This window comes from Molossus molossus, unplaced genomic scaffold (assembly GCF_014108415.1).
Source record: "Molossus molossus isolate mMolMol1 unplaced genomic scaffold, mMolMol1.p scaffold_m16_p_14, whole genome shotgun sequence".
Classification (NCBI taxonomy): domain Eukaryota; kingdom Metazoa; phylum Chordata; class Mammalia; order Chiroptera; family Molossidae; genus Molossus; species Molossus molossus.
In genome coordinates this window covers 64,664,855-64,680,035 of record NW_023425349.1, presented here as the reverse complement: position 1 = coordinate 64,680,035, position 15,181 = coordinate 64,664,855, and the positions used below count along the sequence as shown (strand labels likewise).

At 38.7% G+C, this 15,181-nt stretch overlaps 1 protein-coding gene across 3 annotated transcripts in view; it reads left to right on the top strand.

Moving 5' to 3' along the window:
* MPDZ (multiple PDZ domain crumbs cell polarity complex component) overlaps nucleotides 1-10,878 on the top strand; it is a 137,309-nt gene extending 126,431 nt beyond the window's left edge. For all 3 annotated transcript variants that reach the window (XM_036260789.1, XM_036260788.1, XM_036260787.1), the window contains 9 exons: nucleotides 578-725; nucleotides 2,408-2,494; nucleotides 3,371-3,461; nucleotides 4,323-4,366; nucleotides 5,357-5,479; nucleotides 6,813-6,917; nucleotides 7,472-7,584; nucleotides 8,396-8,519; nucleotides 10,333-10,878. In XM_036260789.1, the coding sequence (XP_036116682.1) occupies nucleotides 578-725; nucleotides 2,408-2,494; nucleotides 3,371-3,461; nucleotides 4,323-4,366; nucleotides 5,357-5,479; nucleotides 6,813-6,917; nucleotides 7,472-7,584; nucleotides 8,396-8,519; nucleotides 10,333-10,479 (982 nt within the window). In that variant the 3' untranslated portion in view covers nucleotides 10,480-10,878. The remainder of the gene's footprint in view (nucleotides 1-577; nucleotides 726-2,407; nucleotides 2,495-3,370; nucleotides 3,462-4,322; nucleotides 4,367-5,356; nucleotides 5,480-6,812; nucleotides 6,918-7,471; nucleotides 7,585-8,395; nucleotides 8,520-10,332) is intronic.
* Nucleotides 10,879-15,181: the final 4,303 nt, after the last annotated feature.

Genomic DNA, 15,181 nt, shown 5'->3' with positions numbered 1-15,181 from the left:
GATTTAGCACCCTGAGGCTGACTCTTACATATCATTGTTGCCGTTTGGTAGCTGTGTAACCCATAAAATGAGTCTAAATGTGCTTATGAAAGACATGTTTAATCTGTGAAATATTAATAAGACATAAGCTTTTATTTAGCACTAAAATTAATTCTAATATTGCCCCAGTGTTGCTTTGAAAACAGTAAAACTTGTCAAGTCATAAAACTAGAGTAAAATTTTTAGTTTAAAAATGTTAGCTTTTGCCCTGGCCGGTTTGGCTTAGCGGTTAGAGCGTCAGCCTGCGGTCCTGAGAGACCCGGGTTCGGTTCCCGCTAAGGGCACGTACTTCGGTTGCAGTTTGTCCCCGGCCCTGGTTGGTCGTGCGGGTGGCAGCCACTCGATGTGTCCCTTCACGTCGATGTTTCTCTCTCTCTCTTCCTTTCTCTCTCTCCCTCCCTCTCTATCTGTACAAAAAATGGAAAAATATCCTCGGGTGAGGATAAAAAAAAAAAAAAATGTTAGCTTTTTAATTAAATAAGCATTGCATTACAATGAGAAAAAGTAATATTGTTGAAAATTAAAATTATGTTTGCAGAAATGACACTGGAGTATTCGTGTCAGACATTGTCAGAGGAGGAATTGCAGATGCTGATGGGAGACTGATGCAGGGCGACCAGATATTAATGGTGAATGGAGAAGACGTTCGTACCGCCACCCAGGAAGCTGTGGCTGCTTTGCTAAAGGTGAAATCAAATGCCGAAAGAAGTCATGTCCCATAGCATGGAAGGAGGAGAACTTAACATTGAGCTCTCACAGCGAAACAAATACTGACTCCTCTTCATTTCAGTGTTCTTGCAAATGAGATAAAGTAAAAAACCATATTTCCATGATAAATAATCCTCAATACACAAAACACTTCATGCGCATGAGGTTTAGTGCTGTGTTATTTGTAATAGAAAAACTGGAAGGAATACCGCTGACGTAACTGTCCAGACTGGCACATACAGCAGAGGTGCATGGTGAACGTCGCTGTTTAAAGTCATGTGCAGAATAACTATATTAATTTATGTGAATAAACACAGCAAAGAATGTGAAACAAAATTATATTTACAGTCTAGAAACATCTATGTAAAATAAAATCTTATAATAAGTCTTTTAATAATTATGAGGTGATTATTGGAAGTATGAAATCCTTGGTTTTCCTTCCTCATTTTATTTTCAAATTTTCTACAGAGGATGAATTGCTTTTTAATAGAAAAATTGACTTAAAAATTTTTTATAATAGATACCCTTGATGTTCAAAAAAGATATATTGCAAGTAGATGAAAGAGTTAAAACTTTACACGTTGAATAACTAATGTATGGAATTTGTTAACTTCTGCAGTTATATAAGCTAGAAATATAAGTAGATTCAAAAAGGGATGGACAAGTTCCTGGCTCCCCCCAAAAACAAAGAAAACTTATGTATTTTCAGGTCAAATTTTGACCTTTAATAATTTGATTCATGATCAGTATGCTGAAGAGTGAAACATCTCTGGTAACCCCTGTCAGAAGCAGCATTATAGAGCCAGTGTCCAGTACTTATGGAAGTACAACTTTGTGCTAGACACTGTCACAAGCACTATCTGTGGATTATCTTATCACAATTTTTGTGGTCTCCACTTTTAAAATTCAGAGTAAAGACTTATCAAGCTAGACACACAGCTAGTAAATCCCATAGTCTGACTGCAGAAGCCCAACATCTCCAACATGTCCTTGGGCTACTTCCACGGGAGACTGGAGCATTTCTTGCAGCCTTTCCCTTAAAAGGACCACGGGGAAATCGTCTTCAATCCTTGTTTTATGTTTATAGTAATATGGCTCTTTTCATTATCATTTATTCAGGTACAGTTTTAATAATTGAGAATTGAGCCATTTATCTGAATACCTCTGCTATTAAGAGCAGAAGAATCCCTGGCCGGTTTGGCTCAGTGGTTGGAGCATCGGCCTGCAGACCAGAGAGTCCTGGGTTTGGTTCCTGCTAGTGGCACGTACCAAAAAAAAAAAAAAAATAGCAAAATAAGTTTTTATTGTTTCCGTTTTGTTTTTTAAAACTTAAGTTATTTAGTTAATTTAGCCTATCTAAATCAACGTGTTTCCTGAGATAATTGCCTTATTCTCAATTACTTGTTACCTGTTGAAAAGAGTCCATACATAAATTATGAGTTTATAAGTCAGATACTTGGTGTTGCTGTTGCTGCTTGCTGTTATTATTTTGACTAATTTTGGTTTTAAAAAGCCTCTTTCTACCAAGTATTGACGATATCTTTACCTGTGGAAATTCTAAAAATAATATGCCTTTTAAAGTCTTGAAGAATAAAATGTGCTCCTAAAGATGACTATAGCATTTTATTTAAACATTTCCATAAAACAACTGCTCCCCCAGTGTTCCCTAGGCACAGTGACCTTGGAAGTCGGAAGAATCAAAGCTGGCTCCTTCCCTGCAGAGAGGAGGCCTTCTCAGAGCAGCCAGGTAGGTCTCTTCAGGGTTCATCAGGGTGACACAGGCCACAGGCCAAAAGAACTCAGAGGTAGTCTTGACTGTGGATCTGTCCAGGGTCATGGACACAGGCCTGGCTCTGGCAGCTTGGCAGAGCCGGGTGCAGAGTCTGAGACAGGAAAGAGCAAGAGCCGAAAGTGGACAGGTAAGCAAGGTGTAGCTCTCAAGTAGTTTGTAAGTATTCTAAGGAACTCAATTTCTTTTCTGACATGATTATTTTTTCATACTCTCAAAAGTTAACCAATTAATGTATTAAAGCCTACCAAGATAATATATTTTTTAAGTATTTTATGGCAAACTTACCCATCAGTATTCAACAGCAAAGAATCCCATGTGGGTAAACTGCAGATGCTCCGCACACGTATACATACGAAGTTACACATAAAACTGTCCTGAAGCCCTCTCCTCCGTCTTGTCTTCTGATGATAGAAGCCCGTTTTCGTCAGCCTGTCCTGAGATCCCTTGGCACCCCTTAAGAACTACTGTCAGTTTCCCGTTGACTTCTCTCAAGTGTTCTGATTTTAAGTCCTCATCTATGTACAGGAACAGTTTAAATTTAGAGATGATTAGCTTGAATGAGGTTATGAAAATCCACTAAAACTTTAGGTAGGTTGGAATGAACTTCATTCATCCTTTTAGCTTCAATTCATTTAGGTCACTCCACAACATATTTGTTAAAAATAGAATACGTAGAAACTGGTTAAAGGTCCATCAGATTATCAAATGACAGTGTTACTTAATAGGTATTTCTCTGTAGAAGCATTAAAAGAATTGAATTCTGAAACAAGTGGTATAAAGGGGCTATTGTTACTTCCAAAATGTTCTAAAATAATTCTTTTGCATCCGCAGCTGAGTGAGTGCAGCCTGTCATCGTTCACTTTCCCGCTTTCCGGGTCCAGTACATCAGAGTCACTGGAAAGTAACTCGAAGAAGAATGCCTGTAAGATCGGTTTCATAATTAAGCATGATTTGCTGGTTTGAATTTTCTTCCCTGTTTTAATTTACTCCTGAGCTCTCTCTCACCCAAATCATTCCATACACTAGTACAGGTGGAAAGCTACGTGTTGGCAAAACTTCTGAACAACGGGAAGCTGTGCCAACGGCATCTTTTCCCATTAGATGTTTGCCCTACAAGACATATCAAACATTAGAATTGGATTCTGTAGGTTTTTTTCTTACTAAGCCTATTGGCATATTTGATTTCTATTTCCATTCCCTATTTAATGTAGCACCAATAAATCAGAAGGTGCCATTAAGCGAAGCCTTCTTTTTCCATGAGGATTGCAGAAATTTTGATTGAGAAAATTAACATGATCCTCCTGTGTTTTAATTACATGAAATCATGATGCAGAGGGTTTTTGGCTTGGAGTGTTGGTTGAAAGTTGTTCAAATTGAAGAAACTAACCATATGGCATTCTCTGTTTGCAGTGTGACTAATACTCCAGAAACTCAGGCACTTCATGTCCATGGATTCTTTTCAGGGCACCCACGACGTCCTTCCTCTCAGCTCGCACATGTGTCTTTCTGTCCAAAATACATTCTGTCCTTGTCTCAGTCAACGTGGATTATACAGTTAGAGTTATATAACCAGTGCTTAAAATAAGAAATGGGAGGTGTGCGCATTTTTCTAATTGGAGAAATAAAAGAGTTCTTGTGAGGGGCAGGTTTAATGATGTGTACTAACAACCTTGAGAACCTTTTCCAAACATATGTAGTCCCATCCAGCTCCAGACATTGACTGAAAATTAAATGAACATAAGAATGCTTTAATAACCACGTTTTATCTTTTTCACCTTTATAGCGGCATCTGAAATACAGGGATTAAGAACAGTTGAAATAAAAAAGGTAATTGGAAACTTGGGGAAAGGAAACAGTGGAAACCCTGTTGACTTCAGAGGCATCTCTATAGCTGTTTTCCTAGAAGCTACCTTACTTTCTTCAGTACCCTCTGAAAAGTTATGTCTGATACACAGTAGAAATAGCTCACTGCAGTCTTTGCTGAATTTTCTGATGATAGAACCTTGTTTGAAAAATCTTTGTTGGCATATTCTGCATTGGCAAAAATGCCATCAGATCAGCTCCACACTTAAGAGGCTGACCTCACAGTGATGAGTAAGCCTTTGCCTTCAACAGACATCTGTTTTTCTGAAACATTCCCCTGACAGCTGTGCATAAGAGAGAAAATAAAAGCAGCTACGATTTATTAGCTTTTCTATGTGCTGAACACTCTTGTAGCCATTCCGTACTGTCACCCTCTCACTGAGTGTACACTGCAGCCCTTTGGGAGGGGCCAGTGACTCGCTGAGCAGAGTGTTTGTGGTGGGGGTTCCGGTCTTTGAACACAGGTGTCTGATTGCAAAAAGTGTGCCCTTTTCACTTTATCATTGTACCTGCTGTTCATCAGTCCTGCAACACAATTTCACTTAACTGTATGATTCCTTTTGCACATGCCTATTTTCCTAAATCACTAACGATCTGTGTCAAATAAAGTAAGGCAATTTTTTTTTTAGCTTTATTTCCAACCTCACACCTAGAAAATGAGAGTTAACAATAGAATATTGTGCCAAAGAAACCAAAAGTCAGTTAAAGATATCACATTGGCCCGGCCTGAGTTGCCGGTTCGATTCCTGGTCAGAGTGCATACCTGGATTCAGGTTCGATCCCCATTTGGGGCACATAGGGAAGTCAACCAATCGATGTTTCTCTCTCTGTCCCTTCCTCTCTCTAACCATGTCCTTGGGATTAAACAATATATCTATCCATATCTATATTCTATAGCTGTGTCTGTATTCTGTATGTGTCACACTGAGAGCCATTCTCTCTGTTCCATGGCAGGGGCCTGCTGATTCACTGGGAATCAGCATTGCTGGAGGAGTGGGCAGCCCACTTGGCGACGTTCCTATCTTTATTGCCATGATGCACCCGAATGGAGTGGCAGCTCAGACCCAGAAACTCAGAGTAAGTTTACTAACTGCCCTGGTCGCCCTAGCAAGTTTGGCAAAAGTTTTGATGAACCCTTTGAATCTGGCCACCTGTTTCCAGCAGTCTTAAATGTCTGTCTCTGCTTTTAAGTTGGCTAATCCCACCACAGCAGGGCTTACTTTAGTCAAAGATGAAGAAAATTTAAAGAGAGGAGAATTTGCTGTTGTATGCAAAATTGCAAACCAATGAAATGGGAAGATTTACTATTGTTTCTTAATATTTTACTTGTTTGAAACTCTGTAGAAGTTATTAAAGGAAAACAGTGTTTCAGAACACAGTATGAGGTGAAAATATTTTTGTTACACATTTCATTGGTTTAAATGCTAATTTAACTTTATGAAGTTGAAAATGATCATTTATGTTGCATTGGATTATCAATTTTGTAGAAGTTGAGTTAAGAAGTAGTGTCTAACTCAGTATATAAGCATGGGCAAAAGTAGGCTTACAATTGTAATATAAATAAATAAATAATACAGTAATTCATAAATAATAATATAGGACTAAGCTCTGTTTCGCAAACTCACAACTGTAACCTCCTGTAAATGTGATATAAATTGTAAAACTATACAAAACTGGCTTCAAAGTTGAGGGATTATCCAAATGTAGAGCACTGTGATGGAATTTATGCTAACTGTTCAGTTGTGAAATCACCTGAATATTCCCTTAAATCCTATAAAGTAAAATCTCTGTGGCCTCGTGTCAAAATGGTCTCGAACATAGCCACCTCTTAGTTTAAATTGTCTCTAAATTGGGAATGGTCTAGTCTCTTTTGATATCTAAATATATGACTGACACTTAAAAATTGATTGTTATGCACAACACAGGGGTCAGCAAACTTGTCTGGGGTGGACCAGATAGTGACTGGTTAGGCCTTGTGGGACATACAGGTCTCTGTTACAACAGCTCAGCTCTCCCATGAAGCAACCAAGTAAGCTTAGCAAACTCTTCACCAAAATAAGCAGTGACGTGGCCTTTGGGCCATCATTTGCCCACTCCTGACTTAGAGTCACATATAATGTGTATAATAATTTTCATAGAATTTCTGGTTTCCAAATGGCATAGGATATCTTATTCTTTTAATAGGAAGTAGTGTCTAACTCAGGAGAAATGAAGAGTGATTTTCCCCCTTCCCCAGAGACTATAGAACTGTCATTATGCATAAGCTCTGTGGTTTCTCCTTGGGGAGATTTCTCCGGCTGATAGAGTGTACGCGTGATGTGCGCAGGAGGGAAGGAAATGACTGTTCAGGTCTCAGTGTCCCTCTTCCATGGCTGCTTTCACAGCGGCTGTTTCTGCCTCTCCCTTGCAGGTTGGGGATAGGATTGTCACTATTGGTGGTGCGTCCACTGAGGGGATGACTCACACCCAAGCAGTTAACTTACTGAAAAATGCCTCTGGCTCCATTGAAATGCAGGTAAGATTTTTTCCCCTAACACTATTTAGAATATGGTCTTTCATGTTAAACCAGTAAAAATGCTTAAATCTCCTGCTAGTATTTCATTTAATATTTTCCTTGAACACAAATGATTACATTGAGAGTTCTGAGATCATGTGTAAGAAACACATTCTGTCACATTTATCCTGGTGCATTTATTGTTGTACACTTTATGTCTAAGGGGAAAAAATACAAGGTCTTAGCAGTAAATGATCAATTGCTAGAATTTTAGGTGTTGTGAGTGAGTGGCTCGTATTCTAAAGATCTTTAAAAACTAATTACATGTGAGACCATGTTTGAAACCATCAGAGAACTTGATAGAATTGAAGTAGCAGGGTATTTTTACTGTCAGCTGAAGAGGTCTCTGGACCTTGTGAAATTACTTTCTGTTTGGCTGTATATTATGTTAATGTAAATGATTAACTGGACAGTGAAATACATGGTTTAGTGCAAATGCTTTTTTTTTAAGGAAAATTACTGATCCCTGGACACGTGAACTTGTGTTTTTCTCTTCATATTTCTCCTCTGCATAGGTGGTTGCCGGAGGAGATGTGAGTGTGGTCACAGGCCATCAGCAGGAGCCTGCCAATCCCAGTCTTTCCTTCACTGGGTTGACGTCAAGCAGTATATTTCAGGATGATTTAGGGTGAGCTCGGGCACAATGGTGTGTGTATCCCTACTGCTCACAAAAGTGAGCTACCAGGAGACGAGGGAGGAATTTGAGAATCAGGTGTTTCAACACTATTCATAATTATGGCACGGATTTATTTTATCACAGAAAGATACACATACATGTCACTACCCACCCCACATTTTCAGCTCTGAGTTTTTTGGGAGTACATTTTACTCTTGATATCGCTGCCCTGTGTGACATGGAAGAAGTCAGATCTATCCTTCTGAAATTCCAACCTGGCCTACTCATTTAATCATCTTTTTGATTAAAAAAATTAGTTATTTAAGACTTGAGTACAAAGGAATTAGAACATAGAGGAGAAGAGAGGAGCATATTAGAATTTTTAAATAATTTGGTGCAGTTTTTTTCATTACTGGTAACTGATTTTTCTCTCTTGCTTGGGAACACTGAGGTCTATGACGCGCCATGATGGTCCCCCACGCTTTCGCCCTCTCACCCAACAAGCTGGAAGAGAAGAGCCTCTCCGTGCAGGGAGCATGTGCTAGGAATATGTTAGTTTAGGAGAACTGTGAATGAGTAATAGAATTAGGGTGTTAAATGTAATTCTACTAGATTATGTAAATTGAAAAGACTGAGCACAGCACACACTGACTGACAATTTAAGCATGTTTAAGCATGCCCAAAACACCCATAATATACTTGCTGTCAGTAACACAGAGAAGGGTACCAGCTCTAGGTGGGTGTCAGATCATCCTTAACTCACAGATGCACAGTAATATATATTTTTTCAAGTCCAAAATCTTTTTCCTTCCTTTTACTTTAGACCTCCTCAGTGTAAGTCAATTACACTGGACCGAGGACCAGATGGCCTGGGCTTCAGCATAGTGGGAGGATATGGCAGCCCTCATGGAGACTTACCCATTTACATTAAAACAGTGTTTGCAAAGGTGAGATTGCAAATTTTCACCACACCCCCCACCCCAAACGTTCATTAATAGTGGTCAGCAGCTGGCTTATTAGTTTATGGCTTGAGGTAATGCCAAATGGTTAACAGTTGATCATTTTCTTTTGTAACTCCCTACAGAAACAAGTCATTAAATATTTTTGTCCAATTTGAGGCTTAGTTATGTATTAAGGAAAACAGGCTCAAATTGAAATTCTATGGGAATTCTTGACAATATGCATAAAAATATTAATGAACTTAGGACAATAACACCTGATTTTTTTCTTTTGAAAACAAGTGGCATGTGATTGAAGGTCTTTTGAAAATAGAATGTTTAACTGTAGGTGCTGTAAAGTGCTGGCATTTTTTTCTTGTGAAATATAAAACAGGAACAGAAAAGGACATAAAATTGATATGCAGATTAGCTAATTGGGCATTTAGTTTTCAGTTTCATGTCACTGAATGAAATAGAAAAATAATAGCTACAATATTTTGAAGAGTAGCCAGAAACTCTGTCACCTACAATAAACTAGTGTTTGCATTCAAAGGATTTAATAAGAAAAAGAAAACCATTAGTATATAATTGTAATTATATGGAAACCTGTTCTATGTTAAGAATGTTTAGAATAAGAATAAAGTCATTACAACATTGGTGAAGCTAATAAATTATTTAAATACATATTATTATTGAAATGTTGTTAAAGCATTTTTTGAGGAGCTACAAAATTGGACAAAATTTCCTGCAGGAGAAAATCCTGAATCTCCAAATTATATAGTGCAAAGGAACAGAACTTTTATCAAACCTATGAAATGGTTTGATACAGGGCCTTGAGATTAGTGCTGTGGTTCTATAAAGTGCCTGCCAATGGAGGTTTCATTCTGTTATTTTGAAAAAAATATCATTTTTAACCAATTTAAAGTGGTGTGTCTACAGCAGTCAAACTACAGGCTTAATTTATGAGATTTTTAAAAGCCCCTGGTAGGTCCAAAAATACAAACAGCTTTTGCCAATGAATAGAAGAGTCATGCAGTCGTTTTCCTCAGCCTGGGAACAATTTATTTAAGGCATGCTAGTTAAAACATATTTTAAGAATTTCATCATTATGGATTCCTCATTAACTTTTCTGTATTTTAATCTTATATTTAATTGCATAATTGCCTACCATATAAGCATGCCTTAAGATGGGGTTCTTTTTTAAACAGCAATGTCTGTGTTTAATCTTAATCATTAGGGCCTACAAAGAATATGGACACTCCATCTCCCCTTGGGAAGTAAAGCACCAACGAGTATGCCTTTTTATCACCACAGAAAGAATTAGTGTTAGAATTAGCAGGATTTGTGCTTTGTCCCGCCCTTGTCAACATCCATGTGGGCTTGCTTTTTGCTTCCACAGACCTCTGGATTTCACGGCCCTTATGCCCTTGTCCTATAAAACTGCTTTTGTCCCTACCTAATCCCTTGTTTTCTTTCTGCAAAATAAAAAACCTTGGATTCTAGGAAATAGTTTGTACTAGGCAAATTCCCAAATATTCTTTATTAATTTGGGTTCCCACCTGCTATGCTGAAGAGCCAAAAAACCATTCAGCTATCTATTGACTGCTAAATTCCCTCTCAAATAGGAATTTCATTGCTAAACCGTTTAGGAGCAGGACCCATTTGCATGTGTTCATCATTGCTTAATGGCCGTGGAGCACCCTGGAGCCCGAGCGGTGTGGGCACACATGCAGGGCCACCGAATTCTCCTTCAGATCCGTTTCTGTTGTTAGCGGTGCAGCAGCGTTTCTTTAAAGTAAACAAGCCTACTTTACCATTGCAGGGAGCGGCCTCCGAAGATGGGCGTCTGAAAAGGGGTGATCAGATCATTGCTGTCAATGGGCAGAGTCTAGAAGGGGTGACCCACGAAGAAGCCGTGGCCATCCTTAAGCGGACAAAAGGCTCTGTCACTCTGACGGTTCTCTCCTGAAGTGGCTGCCAAACCGAGCCAACTAGCCCCTCGCTCACACCCCCCACTGATTGAGAATGGAACTGGTTGGTCATGTGGCTGACTTTTCCCGCATTGTCTTCATCATGCTCTTCAAAACTGCAGGGAAAGACACCATTTCAGTGTGTCACTCTCACGTGGAAATGATTTTCTTACTGACAACCAGCCTCATGTTTTCCTTTCTCCTTGCATATTGTGAACATAAACTCCAGGGTAGGACTGTTTGTGTAGTTAAATCATTCTTTCTTCATGAAGGTATCTGACATTTTATAGTGACATGGGAAAATGTATCTGCTAAACTGGTTAGTAGAAGAAAATACATAATTCTAAAGCTAACCTAAGAGAAATGGCTTCAGTAAGTTAGGGTGAAAATAAAAATATGAAATGAAGAAAATGTCAAGTTCTGTAAAAATGCCTTGTTTTGTCAATTTGCCCCTCTTCCTATTACTAACTTAAATTTTTTTTCTATTGAAAAATCTTTTAAAATGCTCAGTATTTAAAATATTTGAATTTTATTAAAAAATTACATCTCCCACCTTTAATATACACATGTGTATTTTCCTCCTAGGATGGGTTTCTAAGGAGCAGTAAAGAGCACGTATCTCAAGCAATGTCCCTAAGTCTGTAAAGAAAATGTTTAATGCAAATCTCCATGCTCATTTTCATTTTCGATCTGTTATATTTCCATGATTCTACAAGTAAAATGATGCAGCCACCTTGTCTGACCGTCGTTTCTCCGGAAAGCAGCTGTGCGGACTGGAGGGACGTGGAAGGCTCTCGGCATCTTGAGCGCTGGCTTTAACCAACGCGACACTAAAAGCATGTTCGCACACTGTCCTGTTGGCGCTCAGTCAGTGTTCGTCTTAATGACTGAGAACAAGGCAATGTGTTAGTCATTATTTTGGTTGCGTGCCATTAGAAAATTGATAGAAAAATTAAGGGGATTAACATAACTTCAACCCATTGCTTTATATTAACATCTTATAATACAATAGTTTAAGACTGAGGGAAACAGATGGAGCTGTTTATTGAGACAACTGGTGAGGAATTATCATGTGTTCATTCCCATTTTAGAGCGTGAAACTCCTACATTAGAATATATAAAGACACTTTAAATATTATCTATATTTGTAACAGAAGTAGTGTATGGATATTTTATTGCAGCACTTTTGTGTAAATGCAAAATTGAAGTGAATAAAGAAGTTTCATGGTGCACTAATAAAGAAGCAGGCATATTTTTTGGTTTGTTCTTTTTTACTGGGGAAAAGCTTTGTTATATTGTTCAAGGTTTATAATTTAAAATTGTTTTTTATCATGTCTAACTGAACATGTGGTGTTTGTTTATAATCACAATTAGAGGAACTTTGGACAACGTTATTATGAAAAGTTCAATATTCTTTGCATCCAGAAATTAACTGATGCTAAAGGCAGACTCCTCATGGAGCAGAAAAGGTAGGCAGCATTGTAGAAAGAGGGGTGTCCTGCCTGTCTGTGCTTTTCAGAGATGCAATTAATGCGGCGATATTATAAGTTGTTCTTTAGGGTAGAGCTGAAGTGTGTTCAGATGGAAAAGTCATAATGAAAATTATATTCATAAGCATGAAAAGTCTAATTTGAACACTGAGCTAGGATGAGGGACCTTTGTTCTATTGATTCTAAGTGCCCTTAATTAGCTGATGAACGTGCACTTTCTCTGAATCATCTTATCTGTCAAGCGATAGATCATTTTGCCTCAAAACTTGTATCTAGTTCTAAAATATAAGAATTCTGTGATTCTTAGTTACATAAAATGAATGGACAAAACGACACATACGGCAGTTCGGGGACTATTCTTGGTAACCTGCCATCATCCCCCGAGGAACTTGAGGCAGCAACATCCATTTTAGTATCCCAGGGACACACCTGGCTTCTTAGTCGTTACCTAATGGCCCTGGCAGGGAGGTGTGTCAGGTAGGCCACTGGGACCGAGCTACCCTCCTTTGTAAGTTTTCACTAGCGAAGATTTTTATGAAGGGCACTAGGGCAGAGTCTAGGAAGACAAGTTAACCAACCAAATTAAAGTGGATGTAAATACGTGGGAGTGTCCTAGGGAGAGCACTCAGTGGGTATCTGTACTAGCCTGAATAGCACCCCCCAAGTCACATCCACAAGGAGTTCAGATCGTGGAGTCTTTGCAGAAATACTAGTTAAATTGAGGTGTGGTCGTAGTGGATTACAGTGGGCTTAAATCCTTTATAGAAGACCATGTAAAGGTGAGGGGGAAAGAAAAGGGGCCACCTGTGGCTGGAAGACGCAAGCAAGGATTCTTCTCCAACGTCTTCGGAAGGAGCTTGGCTCTGTTCACACGGAGATGTCAGAATTCTGGCCTCCAGAGCTGTGAAAAACACATTTCTGCTCTGAGTCGTCTAGTTTGTGCCGTTTTGTTATGGAAACCCTGAGAAATTTAATACAGTATCTTAAGTATTTTTAAATCCTTAGTTGCTATCCTTTTGTCTGGCTATTAGGAAAGGCTCTATACGTTTTTGTTGAGCATACGAATGATTAAATTATAGGTCCTGATTAATTTTACCTTGCTTAGTTAGCTAGCTGCACCCTGAACACCACATGCAAAAAAGAATCAATGGGGATGCTACTGCAGGGATATGAAAACACTTGGGAAAAACTCTCCTCCTGAACGTCCGTTAATCTCCAAAATCGAGCACATGAAAGGAAGAGAGGGAGGGAAGAAGGAGGAAAGGGAGAGAGGGAGAAAGGGAAAGATTGCAAGCGAAAGAGGATAGATTCATCAGTGTTGGGAAGAAGCGACAGAAGCTTATGCTTTCTGTATCATTCCTTTCTGGAAATGTAAGCGATCTGTGTAGTGAAGGAAGGAAGTGTTCGAAGAGGTCGAAGACGAGAACATCATAGTGGCAATGCCATGCCCAACTCAAAACGATTTACCATCATCCGTTCATTGTAATTGTGTGATTAAATCACAATGGAGCATACCACCATTCCAGTGTTCTTTGTGGGCCCTCCAGAAGGATGATGGTGATGATGATGAAGAAGAAGAAGTGTTTCACTTCAGCACTGATTGATAGGTAGCAGCAGGAGTAGCAATGAAGGGTAGCCAGAGTCGGTAGGGCTCATACAGCAGAACAACGATTGAGTTGGAAGCATAAAAAGATTCAAATTCATGAAAGATAAGACGAGCTAATGGAAAGGTTTTCTTTGTTGTGTTGGCTTGCTTGCTTGTTTTGTTTTTAAGAATCTTGATGAAGCAGATTTGAGAGCATGGAAGAAGCAAAGGAGCTCCTCCCTGCTCTTTTGTGTACTGTACGGAGCTGCTCCGATCTGGCCGGCGAGCTCACTGTCTGCGGTGAAGGCTTTGCAGTGATTGAGAGCCTTTCTTCAGATCTCGTCAGAGAGAAAGGAGTTGAAAGGAGGCCTGCAGGGAGACAGGAGTAAACAAGCTTTTTTCTTTCTTTCTTTCTTTCTTTTTTTTTTATCTAGGTGTGGGAATGTCAAAACTATCATCACCTGCTTTCAGCAGCCCTGGTGGGTTGTTTCATGTCAGCAGCAAGTATTCTGGAATGCACTTGATTTGTGCAAAGATGTTCCTCAACTTTGTGTGCTAGGAATTCATGTTTAGGGGAGTTTTTTTGTAAGGCGGGATTGGCCTCTGTAACCTCCAGAGGAAAAAAATGTTGGTGGCAAGGACATTTCTAAACGAAAGAGCATGGAATCTAAGCTCAGCAAATGTTCTTAGAGTGATTTTCGTATACTTGACGTTGCAGCTTGTTTTTCCCTTCAAAATACAGGTATTCCATATTGTCCATTTCCATGTAAATTAGGAAATAATTGTACTATATTATTTGTCTAAGAATTACACTTAGCCCAGCAAAGAGTTCAGTCGTAGGCCCTTAGAAAAACTTCTGTCAAGGAGGAAACTCTATGATTACAATCTCCGAATTCTCTCACTGAAAATGTTTGTTGAAGTTTCCACCCAGCGTGCTCTCTTAGGGAGCTGCTACATGTTCATTTAACACTGGACATTTTTTCAGGAGGTTGTGTCATTTGTGAAGACTTTGTTAGCCTTTTTTTCTTAACGCCCCGTTCTCCTTTACCTTACGTGCCTATTTTCAGAAATAAACAGTTACCTTTGGCAAACATACCTTTTCTCTTTTCTGTTATCAATGTCCTAGAAATTAAGATTTTTTACTTGAGCCTACCTTGAAATATTTGGCATTCAAAGTTTCACTCCCCTAAATTTTATTAACCTACAGGTACATTATTGCATTCATTAAAACTTGCAGAGTTACCTTGCTTTGTAAAATTAGATGACTGTCTATAAAGCATTAACACCATGTACAGGATAAGCTAATAAGCTATTAATAGGCTTCAGTTTTCACTTTTGTATGATGTCTTTTTCTTCTGAAGTTGGATGCAAATCAACTTTTATCAAAATTTTAGTTGTTTTGTGTACCTTCATGGTGTTTCCCATATCCTCATATAACTCTGCTGTTAACTATTAAATATTTTCTTTACACGAATTTTTAACTTAAATGTGCTTAAAAGAATTGTATCTCACTACTTTAAATGAAAAAGCAATACATTTGAAAAAAATTAATACATGCGCATAAGTATAAAGTAACTATGAGCAAAAGCCATGTTCTTCAATTCTGTGAAGATACTGTTGCATAAG